Genomic DNA, 27,428 nt, shown 5'->3' with positions numbered 1-27,428 from the left:
AAAAGAAAAGAAAGAAAATCCCAGTTGGCAAGAGCGGATGTGGTGGCAGCGTAGGGTTATTCTCGACTCATTATTAACATTCGGTTGTGATCACTTCATTGCTAAATAGGAAAACTCCGATGATCTACGACGCATTTCTACACAAAAGCCCTGCTTGGTCAGATGCCATTGTTTTAACCGTCTTTTCACGGAATGCTACTTTCCCAATTTGACTTCTTTCATAGGCTCAATCGCTTCAGATTGACATTTTCACATCTAGATGGATGCTACCCATTCCATATAATCCAATGTTATTATCAGTGATTACCTCCAAGAAGCTTCCATCGGGAAAAAAAAAAAAAAATTGCTACTTCGCGAACTTCCACTATCCATCATCATCGAGTCTTTCCTTGGGGTGCACTACCTTAAATGCGAACCAAGACAGAACACCACGCCGCTGTATGCAACCACCAGATGTCGATCTGCCCATTAATGCCGGCTATCCCTCTTCTCTCTTCCTTCGATACTTCTGCAAACGGAGCCATTGTTATCCTCCTCTAGAACCTTACGACCGATATAGCTACAGAGCACTTCCTTCCCTGAATCTGCATCTCCTTTCGCAGTTTCACCGCCACTCTTAACGTTCAGTATCCTCTGAAGTAAGAACTCAAACTTACTTGGTTCCCAAGGCTCCTCTTCCTTCCCCAGTGCAACATTATACGTTTAATTTCCTGTAAAATGGACCATGAGTCATACTACCATGACAACGCCCGCTTCAACACTGGCAAGTCGAGGCTAGATTGCTAGGGGACAAAATGGCCATCCTCCTTAGGACAACCAGAGTCTCCTTGAACCTTCCCGCAATCATCCGTCATAGCAACCTCCCTTACCTCAAAAAATAGCATTGACAGTTGATAGAACCGTAACTAGAATGATATGGATATGTGTTGAACGCCTTTCACGTTTCCTCTCTGAGATATTTCTAAGACAACCTGACTTCATTTCGCCCTTGGATTTGGAGATCACTGGGTTAACTCCTGGGTTTTATTATAGCTATAATACAATCGATCCCATCTCTAAGAAAGTGCTGCCCATTTTAATGAATGGTACATTTCAATGAATGGTCCAGGTCACGCACGTCGCGGTTGGCTCACGCCAGTAATCAACTCAGCACGAACTCCTGGCCTGTTCTGTGAAAAGGTTTGTAGTTCCTCGGAGTTTGCGGCATTGTACGGTGTCCATTAGTGAATGGGGTTGCAGCAGTTGGTCGTGTTCCGCAGGGTCATTGCGCAAACCATTTTTTATTTTATTTTATTGTTGGGCTGCACTTCGATGCGCCTTCTTCGCGTGGGTTCACTTGCAAATTTGCAGTAACGTGCCCACTACCGTCTCTACCAAAGCACAAGATTATGGGCTGTAGATAAGGGCTTCGGTTAGATCCTGCAAATTTTCTCAATATGAAGTTCATCTTTTCGATTTAGCCCAAGAAACCCCAGAGAGGACGAAATTGAAGAAGGTCCGCAATTCAGGGCATTAAAACCGAGCTAACTTCTAGTGATTTTCATATTCAGATGGACAAAATGATAATACACGAAATGTCCACATTCAGGAATCTCAACATGCCAGTTGTGTTAAACAAATAAACTGATCAAGCCATTAACAACCTCAATCTGCTCAAAACCAAAAAACAAGCAGGCAGATTTACCTATCATCACCCCTATCTAACCAAACTATCAACAAGCAGCCCAAAAGAAATGCTCACTACCGCAGCCCACACATAAGGCCGCCAACAATCGCTTTGCATATCGACAAGACAAGCAAAGAAACCAAGACATTAAAAGTCATTTACATTCTCAAAGGGTTAGAGCAAGCTCCGATACATTCTGACGAACTCCTCCACCGTCTGCTACATCAGAGAAAGATAATTAATTAATGGAGCAAGAAAAACATTAGATTCATCACTGAAATTTTAGGTGTTGCTAATTCAGAAGAGAATGCATTACCATTCTTGCATCTACAAATGACTCGGAAACCGTCTTCTATATATCCAGGCACCTATAACTTGTTTTACAACCGTCTCTGATTTCCAGTTTTTCAACCATCCTCCCCATGAGTATCTAGATTGCTGAGACCTTGATCTCTAGGTATCTGGTCAGCTTTAGCTGATACATCATGACCCTAGAAGAAAGAACACGCACAAATTTAGAAGTAATGAATATCAAAGGAATCAGACAGGAAGCTACGCATACCATTGGATATGCAGCATTTAATTACAGAATGGTTCACTGCCAACAGACATAAGCCATCCCTTGTCAATATAGTAACTAACCTTAACCTAATCATTTCCAACTAAAGTAGATGGAAACTTGGATCATGGCGAGCACAACTTTATCATCGATATGAGTGAAAAGGCACAACCTTCCAACATCTATTCTAGAAACTGCAAGAGCATTGTTATTACCTGACCAATGTCACCAACAAGCCTGACATCTTCCACAAGTACCACTGAAGCTGTTTCATGTGTGAGGACACCATTACCCCCGGGAACATGTTCAGCATCAGCAGATCCACCTTCTAGAAGATGGTCATTGTTGTCTTCGTTAACACGCTGTTTCAAACTTTCTTTCTCAGAAGACACTGAAATATTAACAACTTCATCAACAACTAATACTGTGGTCTCTTCAGCTACAAACCGAGTCTCCTTGGATGATAGAGAGGCATCTTCAACATCAGCAATGCATGGTTGTCCTGCATTTACACTGGAAAAAAAAATGTGAGCATTCAACAGGTAATCTTAAATTTAAGAAACAGGCGCAAGAAAATAAGCTACATAAAGATGGATCATACTGATTGGTGTTGGCTAAATCAGAGAGATCAGCCCCGCCATCAACTTGCATTCCCTTGTTCTTCTTGCTTTTCCTTTCCTCTGGTTGAATATTAACAGAATCTCTTGGGAGTAACTCTTTTACCCTTCTTTTTCTTCTGGTTTGAGGCCCTTTTTCGGCAATGGATTCAGAAGGCTTATGGCTGGCAGTTTCCTTCTTTTTAGATTCTTCATTTGCATCCTCACCTCCAGTTGGCACTTCAAATATCGTCTTTTCTTCCCCAACATGTTTCTCCGGCCGACTCATTCCCCGAATTCCTTCCAGCCTCTTCTTCTGTTCATGTTTCTGCACATCATATCTGAGTGATAAGTCCAGCTGCCTTACCATTGGTGTGGCCTGCTCGTCATTCTTAGATATGGAAGGCTCCTTTTCAGATGCCAAATGAGACTTCTCAGAAGACCTGAATAATAAGTCGGAATAACGTCTAATCCATGAGAGAGGAGCAGAGCTGGGAGAAGAAGAATGACCAGCTTTCTGCAAAGTGGGTGAATTAGGTCCATTGACATGACCCACTTCATATACTCTGTCATCCAAGTCCATATTATTATTATTCACAGCAGTTAGCTGCTTAGGATGTCTATTCCCAGATATCTTCATTAGCCTGGACTCGGAAACAGATTGTTGCGTCTCAACAGCCTTCCGATCTAAGGCTAGCTTTAAATCTTCCAGCTTATTCATCTGCTCTATGTGGGTACAAATTTCTTCCCTATCGACATGCAGTAATTCCCTCTGCCTCTCTAATTTCTGTCGTTGCAGCTTCAGCTCCTCAATAGAATTTTGTAATTCCGCCCATTCCCGGTCTCTTCTCTCACGATCTACGTTAATCTCCATCCTCTCACTCTCAAGCCTTTTCATTTCCAAAGCAACGCGGTCCAACTCTTTCTCAGCTGCTTCCTTAAGAGAACCAATTCGCTGAAGTTCATTCTTCTTTTCTTCCTCAAAAGCTTTTTCCTTATCCCTTAAGGAACTTTCTAATTCTTCACGCCTTTTTTCAATGCAGTCCTCCAACTCCCTCTTTTGCACTTCAATCTCCAGCAAGACATCAGTACGTTCCTGCTGAATCTTGCTGAACCACTCAGAACGTTCCTGCACCATCCTATTCATGAATTCTTCTCTCTCAAGACGAAGTGACTCAACGTCGTGTTTGTATTGATTGCGCATTGCATCCTTCTCTATTTTCAGACTGTCACGTTCATCCTTGAGAAACTTTGCAACAGCCACTCTCTCCTCAGCAATTCGTTCAGCATCCTTCTTCAGTTCTTCTCTCTTTTCATCAATTGATTCCCACTCAGACTCAAATTTTGCCTTCTCTAGTTTTAGCTTATCTGCCTCTGCCATAACTTCCAGTTTCTCAGCCCTGACCCTATCAAGCTCCTCTTTGAGTTTTATCTCTAAAACCGATAGTTCACTTGTTTCAGTTTTCATAACCTCCAACTTATCCTTTGCACTATCAACTTGCTTCTTTTTGTCTTCAAGCAAATCCAAAGACTTCTGAAGATCTTGTTTCAGTTTGTTAATTTCTTCCTTCTCCTTCTGTAGCATATCCTTCCTAAGCTCAAAGTCTGCCTCTGCAGAAGCTACTTTTTTTTCTCTTGCATCAACATTATCCCACCTCTCTTTGACATCCTTCTCCTTCTCTGTCAAGGACCTTATCTTAATGCCCAAATCATGCTCTCTCTCTTTAAGGTGATCCTCCTGATGAGCGATATCCATCTCCCTCAACTCCCAAGCCCGTTGCTTGGTTTCGATTTCATCTTCAACAAGTTTACGTTTCATCTCCATCTCTGACTCAAATTCAGCTTTCCTTGACCGCAAAACAGCTTCTTGATTCGCAATTACTTTTTGAATGTCAGCCTAGTAGCATTAGTAGTATAATTTAAAGTTAGTGAACTTTAAAATCAGAAAGGACCATTGAAAGTCCTCGGCAAAATATTTTATAAAAGAAGAAATAATGTGCACATGATTCTCTGCACGGTGCCACCATCAAATTATCAGATGATACTATAACACTTCTCACAAAAAAAGTGATTGACAGCAAGAGAACTTACCGACTCTTTGCTGGCAAGCTTTTCCTGTAAAACAAGCAGCTCTTGCTCTTTTTGATTCAGTGAAACCTCTTTTCTCAAAAGATCCTGTCAACACATTAACAGAAGAGGACTCGTATCCTTAAAAGTTCACGAACACAAAAGTGCAGACATATTAATGAGAACTAGATGGAACCTGTTCTTTGTCCACAAGTGAAGCTACTCTGAGTTCCAAATCAGATTTCTCATCATTCAAGGCTCCACGCTGTTTTTCAATGTTAGCTCTGGAGGCCTCCAATTCTTTTTCAAGTTGATCCAATTCTTGAGATCTGGTAAATATATATCCCTCTCTCTGGTTTAGTGAAGCTTGTCCGTCAAGTAATCTCTTTTCTCCTTGTTCCAAAATTCTTTGCCTTTCTCCTAAAGATTGCCTCTCAAGAAATATCTCATTCTCTTTTGCATCACATCTGCCAAAAAGAAGAAAATCACATCAAGTACTCAAAGACAAGACACTCACACAATGAGCGCCTTATTGTGATATTTCTTCTGACAAGCAAAATAAAATCATTAGATTAATTCAAGTAATGCATTGGTATGTTGAGAATATACCATTCATATTTCGCCATAGCAGCAAAAGCGAACAGTGGCTAACTCTCTTTATGACAGCTGAAATTTCCATCACTAGTCTGAAATAATTCTATTGATACATAGTAGGTGTACATAGTCTAACTAACTGGAAGATCATTTCCCTAATTACTTTACCAATACAAATCACTTTCAACTCATGTTGCATGTGGAATGCACACGTCCCCCACAATTTAACAAAAAAACGAAGAAGAAGAAGAAGAAGAAGAAGAAGAAGAGGCCGAGAGAATGCAAAAGTCATTTCAATTTCAACCAGAATATCCATAAGCATTATACAGAAACTACTGAAGCGCCATTAATCAGTAAGCAAGTAACCGTACTCAGACTTGAAAGATTGAATGCGCCTCCTTAGGTCATCTTCCCGTTCCCCAACTTCTTGCAGCTTCCTTTCAGCAAGTCTATGATACCGGTTAGCCTCAGCCTGTAAAGATTCTGCTGCTTGAAGCTTTGCTTCAGCTTCAGTAAACTTCTTTTGAGCATTCTCTACCATCAAGTGAGCTTCAGACAACTTATTTTCAGCAGAAACTTTCGTTTCAGCAGATTCAGCACGCATCTCGTGCAAGGCCTTCTCGAGCTGCAATAGTTCATTAAATAAAATCTATGCTCAAACATGAAAGAAGCACAAACAAAGCTCCTAGAGACTTCAGCAAACTCAGTCATTATACTTACACTTGCTATGCACTCTTTCTCAACTCCTAGAGACTTCCTTAATGTCTCTTCTCTCTTCCTAGCTTCAGCCAGACCAGACAGATGAGCTGCTTGGTTACGTTTGCATTTTAACTCAGCAGCCTCAGCAGAGGCTTTAGCTTGCTCGTACTTGGAAGTAAGCTCCTTTTGCTCCAGAATAAGGAGGCCCATGTGATGTTGATGGTCAAAAATCTACAAGCAGTTGATACAGATCACACATAGCAAAACAAGATGTTGTAATACACCAAAAGAGAATAGACACCAACGCATTAAAAAGTCAGCAACACCCAATGCACTTATTAGAATATCGATACTCCATAATAGAAGGAGAACAATGTGATTGTAGTTCCTAAGAAGTATAAAACCACATGATCTAGAAAACTACCATTGATTGCTCGAAGATTACTCTAATTCAAGATATATCTCACATGTCCTGAAAGGGGTGAAGTAGAAACAAAACAGAGTGATCCAGACTGACCTTTCAACAGCAGAAATGACATAACCTGGTTTCATTATGTCTCATAAGTAGGATAATAAAGGGAAGAAATTTATTAGCATAAAATAACAGTTCCTTATTTTATTCTATTTGTACATGTAAGGTTTACAGTTCTAGGTTTCTCTTTTGTTTTCCCCATAAGTTATCAGAAATTATGAAGTAGAATTTCGCCAATTGCAAGGGAAACCAACTGATGAGCTAATGTACAACTCACAAAAAAAAAAAAAAAAAAAAAATGGAAACCCTGCAGCCGAGTTATTGAAGATTATACAGCAAATTCCATCCATTATGTGGAATTAATGCACATCCTTTCCCCAGCCTATCCCATTGATATCTATAAATTCAATGAATGGGTAGTTCTATTGTCAAATTACCCTATACAGCACAACAACATCATAACTCAATGAACTGAGATTACATAGATCAAATGGCATTTCTTCTTTGAATAAGAAGCATGATAAATACCACAGGCCATAAGTGAACAACTTTCGACTTGCAAGACAAGTTTGAACAGCATATGCTGCAGTCCGCATGGCTCGTAAGATATTAATTCAGTCTACAGCAACTGACCCGTGCCTAAAAATACCCATCGCTGCCACAATGTCATCAAATTAAGTAAAAAAGCAAGCAACCCAGATAGGTTTACATTCTCAGCCACTAGAATCCCAAAGCAAATGCAAGAATTGGAAATCAAAACCACCGTTTCCTTCTCTGTTCCACTCCCCAGTAAATTCAATGCAGGTTTGCGCCCAAAAAAAAAAAAAAAAAAACAAAAACTTTCCTCATAGACCACCATAAATGTAGCAAAAAGGACACCAAAACCGAACCCCAACAGGAACCACAAGACACTGGCTACCCCCCGCAGGCCGAAAACAACAAAAAATAAAGAGAAAGGAGGGGAGCCCACGAACCTCAGCCTCGAGCTTCGCGATATACGCGATGAGGGCGGCCTTGTCCCTCCGCTTGACCGACTCCTCGTCGAACCCGGCGTCCCTGAGGCGCCTCCAGACGGCCTCGTCGCCGAGCGGGCTCTGCGGAGCCCTAGTCCCTGCCGTCAGGGACCCGAATCTCCCCGAAGAAGCAGGAGCCAATCGCCCCGATTGAGGGCTCGCCATCGCAAAACCTAAAAGCCCCCCTCTTTCTCTCTCTCTCTCTTCTCTCTCTCTCTCTTCCGCTGCAGCTCTCGATCGATCTGGCCCTGCTTGGAAATCACGTTCTCGCCCCGCCCCCTCCCTTTTTTTCTCTCTCCCTCGCAGGGAGTGTAAACTGTAAAGTGAAAAATGGGTGAGCTGCGAAAGGAGTGAAAGAGAAGAGACTGGCTGGCGGTGGGCGAGTCGCGCTGAGTCGGATCGGAGAGTCTCGGCGCTTTCTCGGCGTTCGAAACGCGATTTGACCGGGTTGCGGAGCGAGTCGAGTCGAGTCGGGTGGGGATTTTGGAAACGGCGCCGTACCGAAGACTAGAGGGCGACTGTTCTATCGCACTTCCGAATCTCTTGCGGAAAAAAGGCCGCTGGAGAGATCGGCGCGCGCCGATCGACACTTTCCGTCCTTAAACAGCGCGGATGATTTTACCGCCGATTTTGAGCATTTTACCTTCCATATATTAGCGAAATGAATGGCGGGGGGTCGACACCGGGGCCCTTCACAGCATCAGATGAAATTTTAATTTTAGGGTTGATTATCACGAAAAGAGCCAAATTGATACGCTTATGACGAATTTATCTTAAAACTAAATTTTTGTTAACCAAAAAGTCAAACCAATATGTTGATGACAAATATGTACTCCGTTAATTTTTGTTAATTTGAAAGCTTTTTAAACCTTTTTTTTTTTTTTTATAACTAAGCTTGTCAAATAGAAAGCAATTACATTGAGGGACAAGAATATCATATTTGGTCATTGAAAACTTGCCAACATAATGAAATAGAAGGCCAATTTAGTTGCTAAAGGAAATAAACAATTATGGCAATAGAAATATCCAATGAAAACCCGAATCGGATGCAATGAAATGTCTTTATTATTTTTTATCCAAAGAAGCAAACGTCTAATTGTCAATGAATTAAGAAAAATAAAAATGGTATGAAAAATTAAACATTTCCATTTATTTAAGCGAATGGCGAGGGTTAGAAATTGCATCCATCTTTCAAATTGAACTTAAAATTTGCATTTCAGATTCGAACCCAACTACCTAGACAAAAACACAAAAATCAATAATTGCGATATCTAGAGTACAATTAAGAATTAATATCATTGAAAACCTCCAGCTCATACACTTGTAATAAATTTACCAATAACAACTTGCATTGTATCACATATTTAATACAATCACCACAACGCTTTGAATTTGGTGGCATAACGACTCAATATCATATTTTATAATTCAAAAGGTAGTGTGATTTAATGTATTAATGAACTTAAATTGTTAGAAAATGGAGAAAATTGTTTGGGAGAGATTTATGAGATAATCTTATCATTATGCGGATTCCTTTAAGTTATATTCCACCAAAATAGTTTTATTGAACAGCAACCATGGATATCATAAAAAGTGCTTTCTAAAGTTTGAGGTTGAACATGGTGATAAATGACAATAGATTTACCTTAGAAAATTAGAGATTTTAAGGGCTTGAGCTTTTCACATGCTTAGAACAAATGTTAAACTTTTCTACCGCACGAGTGACCCTTGAATATCTTTCTATCGCATGATTATACGCCCGGCAATCCAATAAACTCACGGTCCCAGGTCGGAAAGGAGTTCGTCTAATCGCTGCATTTCCTTCTTGGGCTTGGTCTACTCTCATGGGCCCATCCAGGTTTTGCTTAGTTTATATTAAATTTGAATTTTTTAATTACACAATGAATCTGACAAAAGTATATATAGGATTTATCATGAACGTCAAAGCTAGTATGCACAATGATCAAGTCTATGTTTTATTCTTAATTTTTTGCCTTATCTAGAGTAAAAAAAAATATTTAGCAACTAGGCACAATTACACTTAACAACAACCCAAATCATGGCAAGTAAGGGCACGCGTTTGATAACGTTTCTATTCCTGAAAATAATTTTTGATTAGAAATGATTTTTATTTATTTATTTTGTTCGCGGGAACAATTTCTAAGCATTTTAAGCCATTTGATAATTATCCAAAACTTCAATTCTCGAAATAGAATTGTGTTTGGTACCCTCATCAAAATTTCTATTTCAAATCCTTTTTTTTTCCTTTCTTTCTCACCTTCTTCTTCTTCAAGGTGGTCGATAGCCAGCCTTGGAATGACCGGTGACCAACCAGACGAGGGCTGGCGACCTCATCAAAGTGTCGTTAGCCTTCGGCGAGGTTGTGCCCCATCAGCCAAGCCTCGCCGGCGGCTGGACGAGGCTCAACCGAGCCTTGGTTGGGCAAGCGGCCTTGCCTAGATCTGGCGAGTCTGAGCTTGCTCAGCCGTTGGTGAGGCTTGACCTCACTAAGCCATCGTGAGGTCGACTTTGGCTTGACCAGGCGATGCTGACCTCACGGTGCCTCGGCGAGGTCAAGCCCCGCCAAAGAAAGCCTAGGTGAGCTCAATCTCGTTAGATTTGGGTGAGGTCTAGTGTGACATCCCGATCTTCCAATTTTATTTTCAATAAATTGAGACGGGCATTTGGTTGGCATGCATATAGTTCATTTCCTTAAGTCGGCTACTCATGTGAAAACTAATTTATCAAGTGAAGCCGTTAAGAGATTCTAATGCATTAGACTTGAGAATTTGACCAAGAAGCGACATTTCGACCGAGCTAATCTGCAAGGGTCATTGCGGCACAAATAAAAATCGATTAGAGACCGGAGATAGATCGACTCAACGGAGGCATGTGATCAAGTATTGGTGATTCCACCAGATCGCACAATTCTTATCGATCGACACTAGACTAACTTTTCTGTCAATTGGGTACCCTGTGTCCGTATTTGAAACCTTGAGATTACCCCCGACAACTGAAAGTCGCCAATGTGTCAAAGATGTACATTGTAGCTTGAATTGATCAACCATAGGTCAAATGCATGAAAATTTCTAAAAACTGTCCGGTAGATCAGAATGCACTAGTATCGTGTCAAAGTGAAATTAACCGTGAAATTGAGATCGAATACGAAATTGGAAGTCCTGGCGTGTCACAAATCTTATTAGGAACATTAGATTAATTTATGGGTTTTAATTAGACTCAATTGGAAGAGAATTGATTAGAATTGAAGAAATTAAGGTACAAGATTTTATGCCTCGGGGGAAAATGAAATTAGACCTATTGAATATTGTTGTGGAGGATTGAGATAGTGGAAGATGATGTCATCCTAGGTCATGGTAGTTGGGGCAAAGGAAGGAGGATATGACACATGGAGGGTGGGGATTGAATCCCAAAAGGTGGGATGTCACTTCCCTCTTGTTTCCATCATCTTCTTCATTTGAACTTGGAGGAGAGAGAAGGAGCTGCACCGTGCGATAGCCAGCCCGACGCCTCCCTTCCGCCTGTTTGTCGCAACCGTCGCTGTTCGCCGGAGCCGTCGCGGTCGTCGCCCGTCCGATCGAGGAGGCCTGCGCGCCGCTCCGCTGATCTTCTCGCCCGCTTGTCGCCTTCGTCCGCGTGTTCCAGCTTGTTGTCCACCATCCTGCAGCTGCTGCTCGACGCCGCAGCACCTCGCCGAAGTCTTCATCGCTGCTGCACGTCCTTGCCAATCACCGCCTGAGTTATCGTCGCTTCCTTTCGCCTATTTCGTGCGCCACCGACCATTGTGCCGCCTTCTTTCGAGCTTGGTTAGTGGCTAGAAGTTCCAACGAGATCCGGTTCTTTAAAGCTTGATTTGGTCGCCTTTCGGTTCTCATTTGATGTTACTCGTGTAGGTTTGTCGTTGGCATCGTCGTGCTCTTCACCAGAGACTTTTTGGAAAGCAATTCCGGTGAGTTTAGCTCACTAAGCCTTGATTAAAGGGTTAATGATGCTTTAAGTGTGTTTAGCTTAGGTTGATTGAGATTAGGTGGTTAGATTAGTTTATTTAGTTGTTAATTAAATTAAGGTGTTTAATTAAGTTAAAATATGTTTAGTTTAATGTTAAGTAGGTTTATTTTAATATAAGCCTTGATGTGACTTAAAGGAATTTATTTCTGATTTAAATAAATGTTTCGAAATTATTGGATTATTTAATAATATATTATATTCCGAAAATTATTAAAATATTATTATTATAAAAAAAAAATTCGAAAATTATTTTTGATCCCAATTGCTCGAATTTCATGCCGATTGCTGCTGTGTATTTATAATTTGAAATTGATGAGTGGATAATGCAAATTGTGTGTTGATTGTGAAAAATATGGATTTTATCTAGAAAATCCTAAGTGTCGGGTTTGGCACCGAAATTGGATTTTTAAGGGTTAATATTGTAATTGGAGTATGTGAGTGGAATGTAAAGTATCCAGGGATCAGTATTTGATTGTCGTGTGCTGGTTGAAAGACTCGGCTGCAGTAGTGGCTAGCCAATTGGATCTTTATTTTTCTAGAAATGCCGTCAATAGAGTGATGTGGCTCGGGTCGCAAAGTGAGGCTAGGCCAACTGGACCCATGCTCCTTCGGGAATGCCGTCGACAGGGTGATGAAGCTGCGCTCTAAGGGGGGGAGACGATGCCTGGCATTAATGTCAGTAGATAGTCGAACTGCAAATTGGCTATGCCCTTGTGTGGCAGTGAATAATGATTGAAACGCTTGTTGTGATTGTGCATCATGTGAAATTGATCGTGTTTCAATTATTTAAGTTCTTATTACTACCTGTGATTGAGTGATATGAATTGTACTAATTTGTAGGAAGGCAATAAGGCGAGGTAAGTCTTTTGTGCTGAGTGGTCGGCGTATTTTCTTTCTGATAGGGGTTTAGGAGGGGTGAACTTGTTAAGACAATGTCTCATCCCGTTGTGGGAAAATATTATAGGGCCGTAGATGGCGGGACCTCCAGAGAAAAATGGCATCTCAGTGCAGATTATCGAGCATGTGCACAACTTTCCTGATCTTGGGAGCCATTAGGTCTAAGAGCTGATCAGGACCACTATATGGATTCAAGAGACCAAGGATGTTAGGGTACCACATATGTTTAGGGCAGGGTTTCGTTTTGGGGCTAATGGCTTTAGGATTGATCCACTCAATAGTTTTGATATTCCATTGGCTGTGGTGGATGCTATTTTGGGTGAAGGTGTAGCTGACTTTCCTGATGGTAGGGTGGACAACCCATCGTCTCCGGACCCAGTGCAGTCAGGTATGAAAGATGTGGGATCGACGAACGAGTCCGACTAGTCATCACAGGACTGTTCCTCTTTTTGGTGGACTGATCCATATTGTGTAGACTGACCATTTTTGATGCACATAAACTCTAATCCATTTTTGGTGCATATAGTCTCTGGATTCTGTTGGTGTATATAAACCCTGGAATGATTATGTATGAAAGTATATTGGTTTGATTTTGAATTGATTTTTCCCACTATCCTATCCCGTATGTTTTGTCAGGGGTTTCTTAGTACGTTTCGCATGCGCATAATAATTGAATGGGGTCGGCGACACTACCTGGGTATGTCGCATTTACATGACCATGGCGGGTTGTTCACGTGTCTCGGGGTTTGGGGCGTGACATCTAGCTTTGTTGGTGGTTGGGAGAGGCCCCGACAAGGCTCGCCTAGCCACCAGCAAGCTCGCTGGACCTCGCCCTAGCCTAGCGAGCCTTCCACGAGCTTGTCGGATTGGTTGCTGGCGACCAGTGGCGATGGGCGGCGGACAACGGATGGTAGTGGACGGAATCGGTGGTGGTAGTTGAAGAAAAAGAAAAAGGGAAGAAGAACAAAGAGAGAGAGAGAGAGAGAGAGAGAGAGAGAGAGGTGCTTGATTCTAGAATTGTTCCCAGGAACAAATAATTAACTTTTTTTACTTCTCGATTCTATTCCAAATCTACTTCCGAAAACATAAAAAATAAAAATTTGTTTATGAGAACAAAATTTTTACCAAATACATTTCTATTCCAAATTTACTCCCGGAACAAAGAATAAAATTTTTTACTATTGGGCTTGTTTGTTAAAATATGTTTTTACTTCCACTAATAACTTTTTTGTTCTTTTGTTCGGGAATGAAAAAGAATAGAAACATGTTTGGTAAAACTTTTGTTTCTTGGATATATATTGTTTCTGGGAAAAAATTTGGAATAGAAACAAGAAGTAGAAGAAAAACAACTTCTTGTTTCTAAGAACAATTTCTAGAATCTATTTTTCTCTCTCTTATTTTTTTCTTCTCTTTATTTTCTTCTTCGTCCTTTTGGCCGATCACGGCCTTGGCCATGGCCGAGCCGGCAACCTTGCCGGAGCGTCGTCGGCCCCCGGAGATGCCGAGCCACGGTGAGGCTTGTCGGCCCGAGCCTCATTGTGGTTGGGCAAAGCACGCAAGGCTCGGCCTCGCTTGGGTTGGGGGAGGTCGACCTTGCCCATCTAGCGAGGTCGAGCCTTACCTACTGGGTGAGGCTGAGTTAGGCGCCACTTGGGTGAGGTCGAGCCTTGCGGGGGCCGGGCGAGGCTCTAGCGAGCTCGGTGGACGTTGCCCGGCCAATTGCGGCCACGGCGGTGGCCGGCAACCGGCCAAAGAGAAAAGAAAATGATAAAGAAAAAAAGGAAAAAAAAAGAAGAAAAAGTAATAAAATAATTAAAAAATAAAAAAATAAAAAAATAAAAAAAAAAATCTAAGAATTTTACCAAATGTATTTTTATTCCAGAATAAAATTTTTAGAAAGTTACTAAACGTGTTATTTTGCTCGAAATTATTCCCAATAACAAAAACAAAAAGAATCATTTCTCAACTAAAATTGTTCTTGAGTTAAAATCCTTTTTGATTTAGGTCCTCAAAGACTAAATTGCATAAAAGATGAGGATTCAAGAATCGATTGAACTGATCAAACCAGTTTGGATTGGCTCAACCGGTCTAACCGATTCGACCAGCCACTAATGAAAAGGCGATCGGTTCAATGCTTCTTTAATTGGCCCTCAGCGATGATGGTCACCATGAGGCGGTCTGCCCATGGCCAACGTGCTTGTACTTCAATTTTCAAATCTACACAATTGCCCCAGATTTTGCAAAATTACAAATTTGCCCCTAATTAGATTATATTCTCGAAATTGGCTCGTGAATTGATCATTGCCAGTCATTGAGAATGCATCAGGTCCATTCAAATTAATATGTGTGTACTTAGGAGGTTAATCAAGTTTGTTGGGCTAGGGAGAACAATTCTTAGCTCTTGGATTGTATCTCACCCTAGACTATATAACTAATTTTCCCTCCAAAAATCAAAGGGGAGACCTCATTTTTTTTTTTTTTTTTTTCAGATTTTTCCTCTCTCTCTAGCGTGTGCATGCGTGCCTCTTGGCCTATGTCCATCGTCGCTATTCGCCAGTGCCTTTCCGATGATCCATCGGTACAACCACCACCTACTTGGTGCCCTCTCTCTAGTTGCAAGGTTAGCCATTGCCGTCCCTTGCTGGAAGACCTCCAATTGGCGGCCTTTCCCTCTTGGCTCAAGCACTAGTTTGTATGCCAATGAGCTTCTCGGTGATTTCAATCGTCGATCCAATTGTCTGGTGTCCACCCCTCAGCTCCAGCATCTTCCGATGGTGATCCTTGACGTGTCCTTGAGCTCTGGTGATTGTTGATCGGAGTTCATTCGAGCTCAATTGATTGCGGTTCAAGTTAAACGCAAAGGTAATGATTCGAAACTTGAATTCGATGAGGCAAGGCCGAGCTAGTTGACAGGGGCTAGGATTCAAAGATTAGAAACTCTTAGATGCTTGAAATCATGTATTAGAGGTGTTGTAATGATTTATGGACGATTTTGATGTTGATTATATTCCTGATTATTTTTTGGAAATTTGTAGGATCTCTAGACATAGTTTCTATCATGCAAGATTCAAGGTCTTAAACTTTGAAATTTCAAGTCAAGATGTTCTAGACTTTCGATTAGCTTCGTTTTGATATATAATGGGCTTTGAATGAGCGCCATTTGATACTTGAAATCCACCTCAAAAGTTCATCGATCTGTTTTGCAACTGATGTAGATTTGATGACGATTTTGACTTTTTGAGCATGTAGTATGTTTATTGATTTTTTTTTTTTTTTGAATTTTGTGCTTAGATTAGAGGTTGGTGTCTTCATGAAAGTTCTTCATTATGACTTTAAATACAACATATATTTTCTCTAGATTTTTTAAGTATATTTGAATAGAAAAATTCTCATTAAATTGTCCTTAGGCTAATCTACCCTGTTTGTACCCGATGGATGTTTGCCTTGAAATGAGCTAGTAAACATACTCAATTGGACTTGGGCCCTTCATGAAAGTTGTAAAGCATCTCACAAGATTTTCAATAAGGTATAGATCACACCAAACGGTTGTCCAACTTAGCAGTTAGGTTGAACTAAAATGCTGCCATGTTGTTATGATCCAATTTGTTCGACAATTTTGTGTAACTTTATGTGGATTGATTTTGAGGAAGAGTCCTTAATGAAGTTTGTGCACAACATTTTGGTCTATAACATGTTGAAATTGGAGAATTTTTGCATGTAATTGTTATGGCACATTGGCCATAGAACTTGTGCTTTACTGTTACCCTATTTCATTTATGGTTGACATGTTCTTGTTATTGATTTTTTAGAAAATCATGTGTGATGAATTAGGTCTCAATGTCTTCTCGAGAATTGATCATGATGTGCTGTAATTTGTTGCTGTAGATTTTCACAAAATAAAAACATGGTTTAGTATTTTTACTATTCATCCAAAACTTGCAAATGTTTTGAAATTCTGACTTCCAACATGATTTCAAAGTCATTCCAAGTTTTGATAGTCCATGTGATACCCATAGGAAAATTCCTTCGGCATCTTTTTGAACTACAATTTGACATGATTTTATTGAATTCTTGATTCATGTTTAGGACGTTTGTGATGCTTGATTAGTTGTGTCCTTGATGCACTCGAGCTCACCTTAACGACTAGACATGATTTTTGATTTGATAAAATCACGTCCCTATTCGACACTTTCTTTAAAAGTCTCGATCTAACATAAAATTGATCAAAGTTTGGATCATATTTGGAATGTCTACAATGCTTGATCGGAGGTGCCCTTTGATGCAGCCAAGCTAGCTTTGATAGCTAAATGTGCTCCATAGCATTGTCGAAATTAGATCGATCGCTTTTTTGTCGAATCCTTTTTGAAACAATGCGTTTTCTTGCTAATTGTTCACAAAATGTTTTTTTTTTTTTTTTGGGTATCACATAAGTCAAATATCGATCGTTTTCCTTAGTTGGTTGTGTTTGGTACATGATGATTAAAAAAGTGATCCATTGTTGGCTCACTCAATTGGTTGATTAATTGAGAAATAAGGTCAAATGGCCTGTGTGCTACTTTCTTACAAGCTTTTCATGTGATTTTTTAGATGTATGATTTAGGTGCGATGCATGATTCACATGGTTTACTTTGGGATGACACTTAGAACTCGCATTAAGGACTTTTAGGTTGTGTTTGTCAGCTTGCCAAATAGTAACAATTTATGTTCTTTTGTTTCCGAGAGTAGTTTTGGAACAGAAATTCGTTTGATAAAATTTTTATTCATAGGAACAAATTTCTATCTTTTTGTTCTTGGAAGTAGATTTAGAACAGAATCGAGAAATAAAAAAAAAATTGATTCATTGTTCCCGAAAACAATTTCCAAAATCAAGCCAACCTATTTTATTTTATTTTATTTTCTATTTTCTCTTCTTTCCTCTTGTTCTTCTTCCCCCTCTCTTCTTCTTCAATCGTCGTCATTGTTGTCCACCGCTGCTGGAGACGCGCCCATCCACTAGCGGGCCTTGGTTAGGCCTCCTTTGGCACCGGTGAGGCTCGCTTGATCGGGTGAGGTTCGCCTAGCCATCGGCGAGCCTCACTAGTGGCCAGTGAGGGTCGCCTAAGCTCGCCCAACCCCCCGGCGAGGCAAGCTTGGCCTCACCATGCTTGGCCAAGCTTTGCCCAATTGCTGGTGAGGCTCGATCGATGAGACGTGGCCTTGCCGAGGGTTGGCGACACTCCGACAAGGTCGTTGGCCCTCGTTTGGCCGGTCACCGGTCATCCCAAGGTCGACAACCAAAGAACCCTTGAAGAAGAAGAAGAGAAATAAAATAAAATAAAAAGAAAAGAGAAAAATAAAAAAGTAATAAAATTATTTAAAAATTTTTAAAAAATGATTTGGATTAGAAATTTTTAGAATGGTACCAAACACAATTTTATTCAGGGAATAAAAATTTTGGACATTACCAAATTGCTTAAAATGCTTAAAAATTGTTGAAGGGAATAGAATAAAAAAGAATATTTTTTATCAGAAATTGTTCATGAGAATAGAATGATTACCAAACTCACTCTTAGTGTTAGCTACCACTCGAACACAAATGAAGGCTAATAGCTATAAGTCACATTTGAATGAATTAGCTAGGTAATGGCCATTGTATGAACTTTGAAGGTTGAACTCGAGGCCATATTTGATTAGCTAATACCTTGATTTGATCCCTTGATTGCGATTATTTTTGTTTGTTTGGCATTTTTGCATTGTTAGTATGTTAGTTCTAGCTATAGACTAGAATTCGGGTAGATTCATGGAGATGGCGATCCTGAAGACTTGAAGATGACGAGTGGTTGATGTCCAATCCGACCTTCCCATTTGTACTATTTGTTCCCCAACATATATCTCAAGCTGTTTTGGCGTTGTATAAGTATCCAACGAGTTGTGGGTTTTTGTCATGTCCCGATCTCTCCGCCATTGCCCTTAGGAAACAGAGGGGGTGGGGAGGAGGTCGGATTTAGGAATACTTAACCATGAGAGCTCCCTCATTGTACTCATCCACAAAGGCGTCATCACCTTGCCTTCCGGATTGACCTCTTGTGAGTTCACTTGATCATGGTTGCAAGCTATTTCAAGCTTGTACCTCACAAGATAGCAAAAGTTGTTGTGACCCTACCTTGACTTTGTGACACATATTGATTGACGGTTTTAAGGTTGAAAGGAAACTAGATGTAAATGTGAGTTTAATGGTATTTTAACGATCATGGTAGCCCTCTCAAGATGTACATCTATCAAAGATAATATCACTTCATCTTTTTTAGCTTTATTATCTTGAGTATGCTAAATCATAACTATGAACCTTTTCCAAAGATTCATACTTCTCACGACGGGTTTATTAAACGATCTAGTTGTTTAAGACAACCTAGAAATAGGGATAAGTACACTAATAGTGCCAAAAGTTGTGTACGGCACTCACTTTGGTGCCAAAAGTTTCCGTCGGATCACTTAAGTACCAAAAAATTTGAAAAACGCTCACTTTGGTGCCAACGCCGACGAAATTGGCCGGAAATCCGACGTGGCCTTTTTTTATTAATTTTTTATACCGATGTGGCTCGCCGGAGAGTCCAGTCAGCAAGTAAACCACCAAACGACGTCGTTTGGCACCCCGAGTCGAAACCCTAATCCCCAAGTCGAAACCCTAATCCCCAAATTGAGAGAGAGAGAGAGAGAGAGAGAGAGAGAGGCCATGGCAGCGGCGTTGTCTTCTTCCCTGATGAACAACACCAGCGTAGAGAGAGAAGCCATGGCAGCATCATCTTCTTCTCCGAAGAACAACACCAGCAAAGAGAGAGAAGCCATGGTGATGTCGTCTTCTTCCTCGAAGAACAACACCAACAGAGAGAGAGAAGCCATGGCGGCGGCGTCTTCTTCCTCGAAGAACAATACCAGCACCAGCCACTCTTTGAACAAAGCCCAATCTACCATCTCCATCTACGCCCTCCTTGTTTCCCTCACACTCCTCGTTTTCTCTCTCTCTCTGCACCTTCAATCTCCCTTCTTCCTCCTCCTCCTCTACCCTCGCCTCCTATTTTCCCATCACTTCTTGGCCGAGCGATGGTGGCCGAGCACGGTGGCCGAGCGATGGTGGCCGAGCGACGGTAGCCGAGCACAGTGGCCGAGCGACGGTGGTTGAGCACAGTGGCCAAGCGACGGTGGCCGAGCACGGTGGCCAAGCAACGGTGGCTGAGCAAGCTTGGTCGGCGAGGATGAACAAAAAAAAAACCCTAATTTCAATCACAAATGAGCAATACGGCGTCGTTTTTCCTAAGCCATCCACATAGGACGGCAAAACGACGTCGTTTTCTTAAGTAGGACAGAAAACGACGCCGTTTAAAGGGTTTATCGAATTTTTTTTTTAAATATAAAGCCACGTAATCATTTTGGCCGGAATTTCTCGCCGGTGGCACCAAAGTGATCGTTTTTTCTCCGATTTGGCACTTAAGTGATCCGGCGGAAACTTTTGGCACCAAAGTGAGCGCCGTACACAACTTATGGCACCATTAGTGTACTTATCCCCTAGAAATAAGATAGGAGTCGCCACTAGCCTCATTTTTTAGGGTCAGCTAAAAAGCCCAATCAAGGGTCGGGAGTAGTCCATCGATTTCTACATAACTAGATATCTAAGTTCGGGAGTTTGGGTTATGTTAATATTTCTATTAGCACCCTTTCGATACCTAATAGTGTGTCGTATTACCTAAGATATCCATGCATTTCTTTTTATCTTTTCGGGATCATTTATCTTAAACTAAGTAATCATGTGTGGATGGTTATTTTCGTGCAATTTTATTTCTAATAAAGATGAAAGAAAGAACACAAGTAAATTTGAAGCACGAGATGCTAAGTAAGCAACCAAGGATAGAGGCAAATCTATTGTCCAATTCTAAAAAAAGTAAAAAGGAAAATAAAATGAAAGAAAAGGAAAGAACCCGCAACTCATCGGGTGTTTATAGAAATGAGAAAATCGAAGACATATGTCGGGGACAAATGATACAAAATATATGGTCGGAATGGATATCGTCCTTTCACCATCTTCATGTCAACTTCGTCTTCAAGATCCTAATCTAATTCTAATCTAAGAACTAGAGCTAGTTATACAATGGAAAGAAACACTCATACATATCAAAATAGTCAAAAGCACATGAATAATTAGTAACAATCAAGGATACAATGCCATACACGGCAAATGAACAAACAGGGACTCGGGGTTGGCCTTTGCAATTCACACATAGGTCCTCGAGACACTTACCTGATTCATTTTATGACTTATAGCCATCATTGACCATTTGTGTTCTCGCATGGCTAATAATGCTTCTAAGTCCCTAAAGAAAATGTTCTAGGTGATTCTCCAAGATTTTCCCTCGGTGTCATGCATTGCACCTAACATACATATAAAATTCACATGCATTGGCATGAATTAAGCACACCGGTAGGAATTTAAAGCCTTATTTCTCAACCAATCAACTGAGTAAGTGAATCGTTAGTGGGTCACTTATTCCAAAGGCATGCGCTAATCACAAATACAAGTGTTTCTAATGGATGACATGATTGTATGCATGGAAAGTACATGTGATCTTTTAAAGATGAATTTGAAATCATTGATGATGAAAAGTAAGGTTTTTGTATACAATAATATCTTTAATTGCCAAGGCTAGTTTGGGGCTCACATAAATGCACTCAAAAGGCATCACATGCATTTTAAATATGGTCCAAACCTTGACTATCACAATACCAAATCAAAGTTCGAACATATTTCAAAAGATATTTAGACAAACAAGTATCTAGGCTATGAAACACATTTAATTGCCAAGGCTAATCTGGGGCTCGCGTAAATGCACTCACAGACATCGCAAACATTTTAAATACAATCCAAATCATGATATTTCCAAAGTCAAATCAAGCATTGAAAAGATTCCTAAATGTTTGCTTTTGGAAATATCACATGTACCAAAGACATTTTGATATGTGATTAAAAAATCAATTCATTTGTTGAAAACCATTCAACAATGAAGATCAAAGGATTTGAAACAAATTTCATGAATATAATATGACCTAATTTCATGCGCAAACTAGCTTAAAAACTCTAAATAAGCAATCACAACAAAGGTCTATAACAGAATGTTTCAGACAAAGCACATCAAATTAGCAAAATTAAGTGGTACCCATTAATGATCTAACTATGAAAAAGTTACCTAACATGCATAACTTGATAGGGAATAGCTTTCATGAAGAAAGTTTCCTCAAAAGAGTTAAGCATGATTTTATAAAAATCTAACAATAGACGTTATTGTATCAAGACTTTGCCAAATCAGCGGGACATCAAATCATTGCAACTGAGATTTACCCTACTAAATAAAATCTAAAAATCATGAAATTTCACTACAACATAGGTAAAAGGGAACAAACAAACTTTATTAGGGTTCCGATCCAAGGATCTCTACTGAAAAATTGGTACAAAAACAGCAAAAGTCTGCATAAACTGGGATAAAAACAAGGATTCGAATTTAATTCTAGGTTAGAATTCTAATCTGTCTTAGAAAAAAAAATAAAAAATGGGCCTAACGACAAGCAAATTGCATGAAATGAATGGCATTTGAAAGTCTAAGAGTGCCGTATGACTTTGTAGAAGGGTTCGAGTTCAATTGAGATCAACTTATGCTCTAAAGTTGAGGTTTGTGAAAGTGTGCGCATCAATCATTAACAAACCAAAATGCAAAAATGCATCATTAAGTCTTAAAATCACTTATGCAATGTACAAACGGCATGAAAATCACACACGACCAAGAGTTGGATGTGACAAGTGATTAGGGTAAATATTTAAACCTAAGTCAGCATGTGAAAATGCCATGCAAGTTAATGTCAATGCAACATGATTTAAGACTATAATGACATACTTGAGAATCTCAAAGTGTAATTAGCCTATTTGCGATATAGTTTTCACATATGAAATTGCATTCAATCATGGCAAAACTCATATGCACATGAAACTTGCAATGCGTATTTTAATAGTCAAGAAGGCATCGACATGGGATTTGGTCTTTAAGAGACCCAAACAAGTATGAGAAAGCATGTGCATGACAAGGCTTTAAACTAATCTCAACATGATAGAAGACGTTCGGTTGAGGTCACCTAAGAACATGCAATAATATAGCAAAAAGTTTGACACATAAAATGTGTAGTGGCAAATATTTTATGTTAAGACATCAAAGTCTAATTATGAGTACACAAATCATGACGAAATTGGCAAAACATGCATGCATCACTAAATATCCTAATTGCAACAGAACTTAATATATGTTTACACATGCGATTGACATATCAAATGGCAATGAAATCATACAAATCATTAGGGGTGAGCAGCGGTCTAGGGTTGACCCTGGACTGACCTTGGACCGGCCCAACCCTGCTGGTCTTGGTCCGGTTCCTAAGGGGACTGGGTCGGTTCTTGGTCTTGAAATTCCAGGACCAACACTGTGCGGGTTGGTCCTCGGTCCTAAGAGTTTTGGGTCGGTCCAACCCTGGACTAACCCTGTATATTATATTATATTATATTATATTATATTATTTATAATTATTTTATATATTCAAACCTAAGTAAAATGTATGTTATATTATATTATATTGAGATGTTCTATCAATAGCACTAATAGTAATTTCAATTTAAAACTTTTGTTGAGTATTAATTAAGTGTCGTTTGTTTTGTTTTAAGGTGTTTAGAAGTTCAAGTGAATTAACAAGATGTGAAGTTATATATTCATGGTTTATATTAAGTATTTTGAACTTTTTATGGTTTAATTGTATTTTACTAATGAATTTCAGCTGCACTTTGCTTTTCAATTTGTGTCAAATGATAGAAGTTTTTGAAGAGTAGAGTAGTACTGCAGTTGCTACGGTAATTTGCTAGTCAAGTGGTGTGAAGCTCATTTTTTGGTTGAATGGACTCTACATGATCAAATGCAGGAAAACGCTTTTGCATATGGTGTTATGAATATTAAAGATATATGATTACAAGAACATTCCATCTTGTCCCATATTTCGATGAGCGGTTAGCAGATGCGAAATTTCTATTATTGTGTCATCTTAAATTTGCTAAATATGTATTGGTATTTATAGTTTAGTTGCACAATGTTGCATTGTCGATGGATGTGTAATTTGAATTTGTAGGTTTGCTTTTTTAGGGAGTATAAAAATAAGACGAAAAAATTATCGATCGGTCCGGGTTGACCACGGAACCGGATCGAACCCATTGGGTCGGTCCGGTCCTTGGTCCCAGCTCAATAGGGTCGGTCCTCGGTCCTAAAATTGGGGACCGACACTGTACGGGTTGGTCCTAGGGTTAGGGGTGGCCCGACCAACCCGAACCATGCTCACCCCTACAAATCATGCATTGATAGAAAGCACACAATGTGTATTTTAATCTTCATGAAGGTTCTTCATGAAGGTTCTAAGGCTAAATGAACTCATCTATATGCTCAATTTTGCCAAAATGTGTCTCAGATTAGTGCAGGGTAGACTAATCTATGCTCAGATTTAGGTGGTTTTGACCTATCAAAATTTGTCCGAAAAATCCAGAAAAAAGTATGTTGTACACGAGAAATTTGAACAAATTTCGTGATAAAATTTTTCTAAAAAATTAATCACAAAAAACAACACAAAAATAGCAAAGTTCAAAGGCAGATAAAAAATAGAATCTAAAACGCATTGAAAAATCTATAGAATCAAGCATATTGCGAGGTGTTTTTTGGGGGTCAAATGTTGATTGTTCGGGCCGTGCGACCTATTAAATCAAAGGTCTTAGAACGTACTTTTAAATCTAGAAGGTCTCCAGTCGAAATAAGATCATCTATTGCCTTGTTTTAGGCCAAACAGTTATCACGTCACGAGATACACGAAAATTGCAAATTTGCACCAAAATTATCTAATTAATCACAAATAATTTTCAATCCACATTTACCTCAAAAAATCATTGATCAAGCCTATCAACAACATATCTAAGCATTTTGTATAGTTCTTAGTGTGAATCCTAGCCTCAATTGGCTATTCCAAGATTCAAGTTCAAGACTGTCATCTTTTGCGTAATTTTGTCAATTTTGATGTGATTGGACCAATCGATCGTCAATAGAACTTGATTAGACCTTGATTTAACCTCCAATGGATGGATCGGGATACCTTAAACCGCCTTTAAGGCCAGCTAGACTGCCGGTTTAGCCTCCAAAGAAGTACTAGTCTAAGCTTGGACCGATTCGGGATCACCGAGGAAAGAGTGGACTGTCAAAGGAGATTCGACAATGGATTGGCCAAGCTCCAACCATCCAAAGGTCAGAGATGGACTGAGGAGCAGATTAGATGAAATTCGATGGCGGTTGAGTCACTGTCAGCCACTGGTTTGGCACCTAAAATCAACATGGTCTGATCGAATTGATCAATGAAGATTAGGCCATCGGCACTGTTCCAATGGTTGATCTGCCTAACCACGACAAGGTCAAGGATAGAGTCAGGAGTAGATCAGTGGAGGTTGCTCCGCCCATCTGAGTTGCTAGAACACTAGTTTAGGCAATTCGCAAAGAACAGACCTAGGTGAATGTCAGTTTAAGAACCTGATTGTGAAGGAGCTCGAGCGGGTCGATTGGAGCAGCTTTGACTATGGTCGTGCCTTCAACAAGATAGGGGACAAGCTAGAGAAGGTCAGTAGAAGCGAAGGACAGCTAGTGGGGGGCATTGGTCGGCAGTGATTGGTCCGGCGGTGAGGGAGGTTAGGCACAAGTAGGGAGAGGGTAGAGAGAAAGAAAAAAGGGCGAAATTTTTTGAAGGAAAATCTATTTATACTAGTCTCAAATTGGCCGATCTCTGTCACTTCAATCTAACGGTTGAAAAATTGATCTAATGGACAAATTAGGTTTTTAAATGGTTTATCATCATTAAGAGGTGTTGGACAACTGATCGGATGAGCTTGATTTGCAAAAATTTGAGTTTGAAACAAGAATTACGCTTAAGGGCCTAATTAGGGGTCAAATTGCAAATTCATGAAATTTGAGGGTTAATATGCAAAATTGTGAGAAAGTGAGGGCATGGAAGTAAAATTAGCAAGGATACCGAAACCAATCATCAGATGCCTAGAATTGGCCGGCACGAGGCTGAATTGGCATGCCCAACTGGCGGCCGATCAGATCATTTCACATCGGTTTGATAAGTTCTTGACTAGTTATGGCCGGTTCTTGCTAGTTCACCCTTTGTGGCCCTTGTGGGTTCAAAATTTAAAGATCAAATTGAAGAGAAAACTTGTATGATTTAAGGAGAAATTGTTCGATTTCAATTCAATTAAGCCAATTAAATTCCGTAAATGTAATCTATGGACCCTATATTGACTTAATTGGGTGATTATTGCAAAAAAAAGAAGAAAAAAAAACCAAAACCATGGGTACATGAGATAGAGCCTTAAGGGCTAAAATGAGCAATTTTGCAATTCCTTGGCTAAATTGCAAATTAATTGAAATTAAATTCAATTAATGTTGCAATAGATCTATTTAACTAATTACTCATGTGTAGGATCACTTAATGTATCCAAATTGACTTTGAATTGAATTGCCAAAACTTAGGCAAAAAATAAATCAAGGTCTAATATTAAAATTGAACCTAAATTCATGCAATTGAACCTTAATCTTGAATGGGTCAACCTAAATTTCTTTGATTAAAGCTCAACGGCTCGATTTTCTTACCTTCAAGAGAGTAAAATCCCTCAAATTGGGAAGGTTTTTTTTTTTTTTTTTTGGTGACATAGGAAGCGTCGTACAGCCGGCAGTTGGCGACGTAAACCCTGGGAGACTACAGCGGGGACCCACCTCCCACGGGCTGCAAATAAGTTGCACAAATGACGAGGTGGGGAGTTGAACTCTGGCCTTGCGAGTGGCCAACGTGCAACTCCACCATCTTTGCCACCAACGGGGTGGGTCTCAAATCGGGAAGTTCTTATGTGAATTTCTCAAAATTGGCCACGGATTTGGACTTATCTTAAGAAAACGAGTGGAAAATGATTGTTCCTTCGTAAATTATGAAGAATTGATTTTGACCCTATAATTGGGGATTAAAATGGCAATTTGTCTTTTGATGTGGTAATTTGTGAAATTGAATACACTAGTGTATGTAGAATAGTCCTTAGGTCGAATGTCATAAAGGAACTATACTTAACTATTACTAAAACAAAAGTAATTTTTTTTTTTGGTCGATTTAGAACCTAAAACCAAAAATTCTTTTTATTTTTCCAATTTTTTTAGTCAAAGGTTTGATCAAAAGTTAACCATTTAGTTGATTTTTCGTAAAAAAGGTTAAATTTTAAGCAAAATCTATGGATCTTTTTGAAAGATTGACTTGAGAAAAGTGAAATTAAGGCTAATTGACATTTTTTATTTATTTATGAAAAGCCATATTTTTTACCCGGGGACTTTTGGTCAAAGGATTAACCAAAAAATCAACTTGAAAAATCAATCATTTGACTTTTCAGATTTTTCTCATAAATGAATTGGAAATTGCTTAAAAGTAACAATGCAAAAGAAAGAAAGAAAAAATAATACTTTTTTTTGGTTGAGAAACGGGTCCCGTAGCGATCGGAAATCTAAGTCTCGATTTTTTACTTTTTTGATGTGTTGGTTAAAAATCACGTGTCAACAGCTTCTATTTTTATATTTCTTAGAATTGTGTACTCTTTTTCCATCGTACTCCTTTTATTATCTTTGGGTGTTTAATTACTTGCACCACAATTTCAATTACTTGGTTGATTTGCCTTTTCACTTTCTTAGTGATAGAGTAGAATGGCATAAGA

The 27,428-nt window shown here is 39.6% G+C and overlaps 1 protein-coding gene across 1 annotated transcript; it reads right to left on the bottom strand.

Annotated features, from left to right (window-relative positions):
- Nucleotides 1-1,512: 1,512 nt before the first annotated feature.
- Nucleotides 1,513-8,132, bottom strand: LOC104418412 (protein CROWDED NUCLEI 4). The gene is made up of 9 exons (XM_010029749.3): nucleotides 7,628-8,132; nucleotides 6,203-6,412; nucleotides 5,854-6,107; nucleotides 5,085-5,355; nucleotides 4,913-4,996; nucleotides 2,827-4,718; nucleotides 2,441-2,738; nucleotides 1,983-2,157; nucleotides 1,513-1,882 (listed from the first exon to the last, which is right to left on the bottom strand). Exons 1-8 carry the CDS (start codon nucleotides 7,829-7,831, stop codon nucleotides 2,074-2,076), a joined length of 3,297 nt encoding a protein of 1,098 aa, XP_010028051.2. The 5' UTR covers nucleotides 7,832-8,132; the 3' UTR covers nucleotides 1,513-1,882; nucleotides 1,983-2,073.
- Between the last annotated feature and the right edge of the window lie 19,296 nt (nucleotides 8,133-27,428).

The sequence above is a fragment of the Eucalyptus grandis genome, chromosome 9 (assembly GCF_016545825.1).
Source record: "Eucalyptus grandis isolate ANBG69807.140 chromosome 9, ASM1654582v1, whole genome shotgun sequence".
In the NCBI taxonomy this organism is placed as follows: domain Eukaryota; kingdom Viridiplantae; phylum Streptophyta; class Magnoliopsida; order Myrtales; family Myrtaceae; genus Eucalyptus; species Eucalyptus grandis.
Note: the sequence above shows the minus strand (reverse complement) of the source record. Positions and strands in the feature narration are given on the sequence as shown.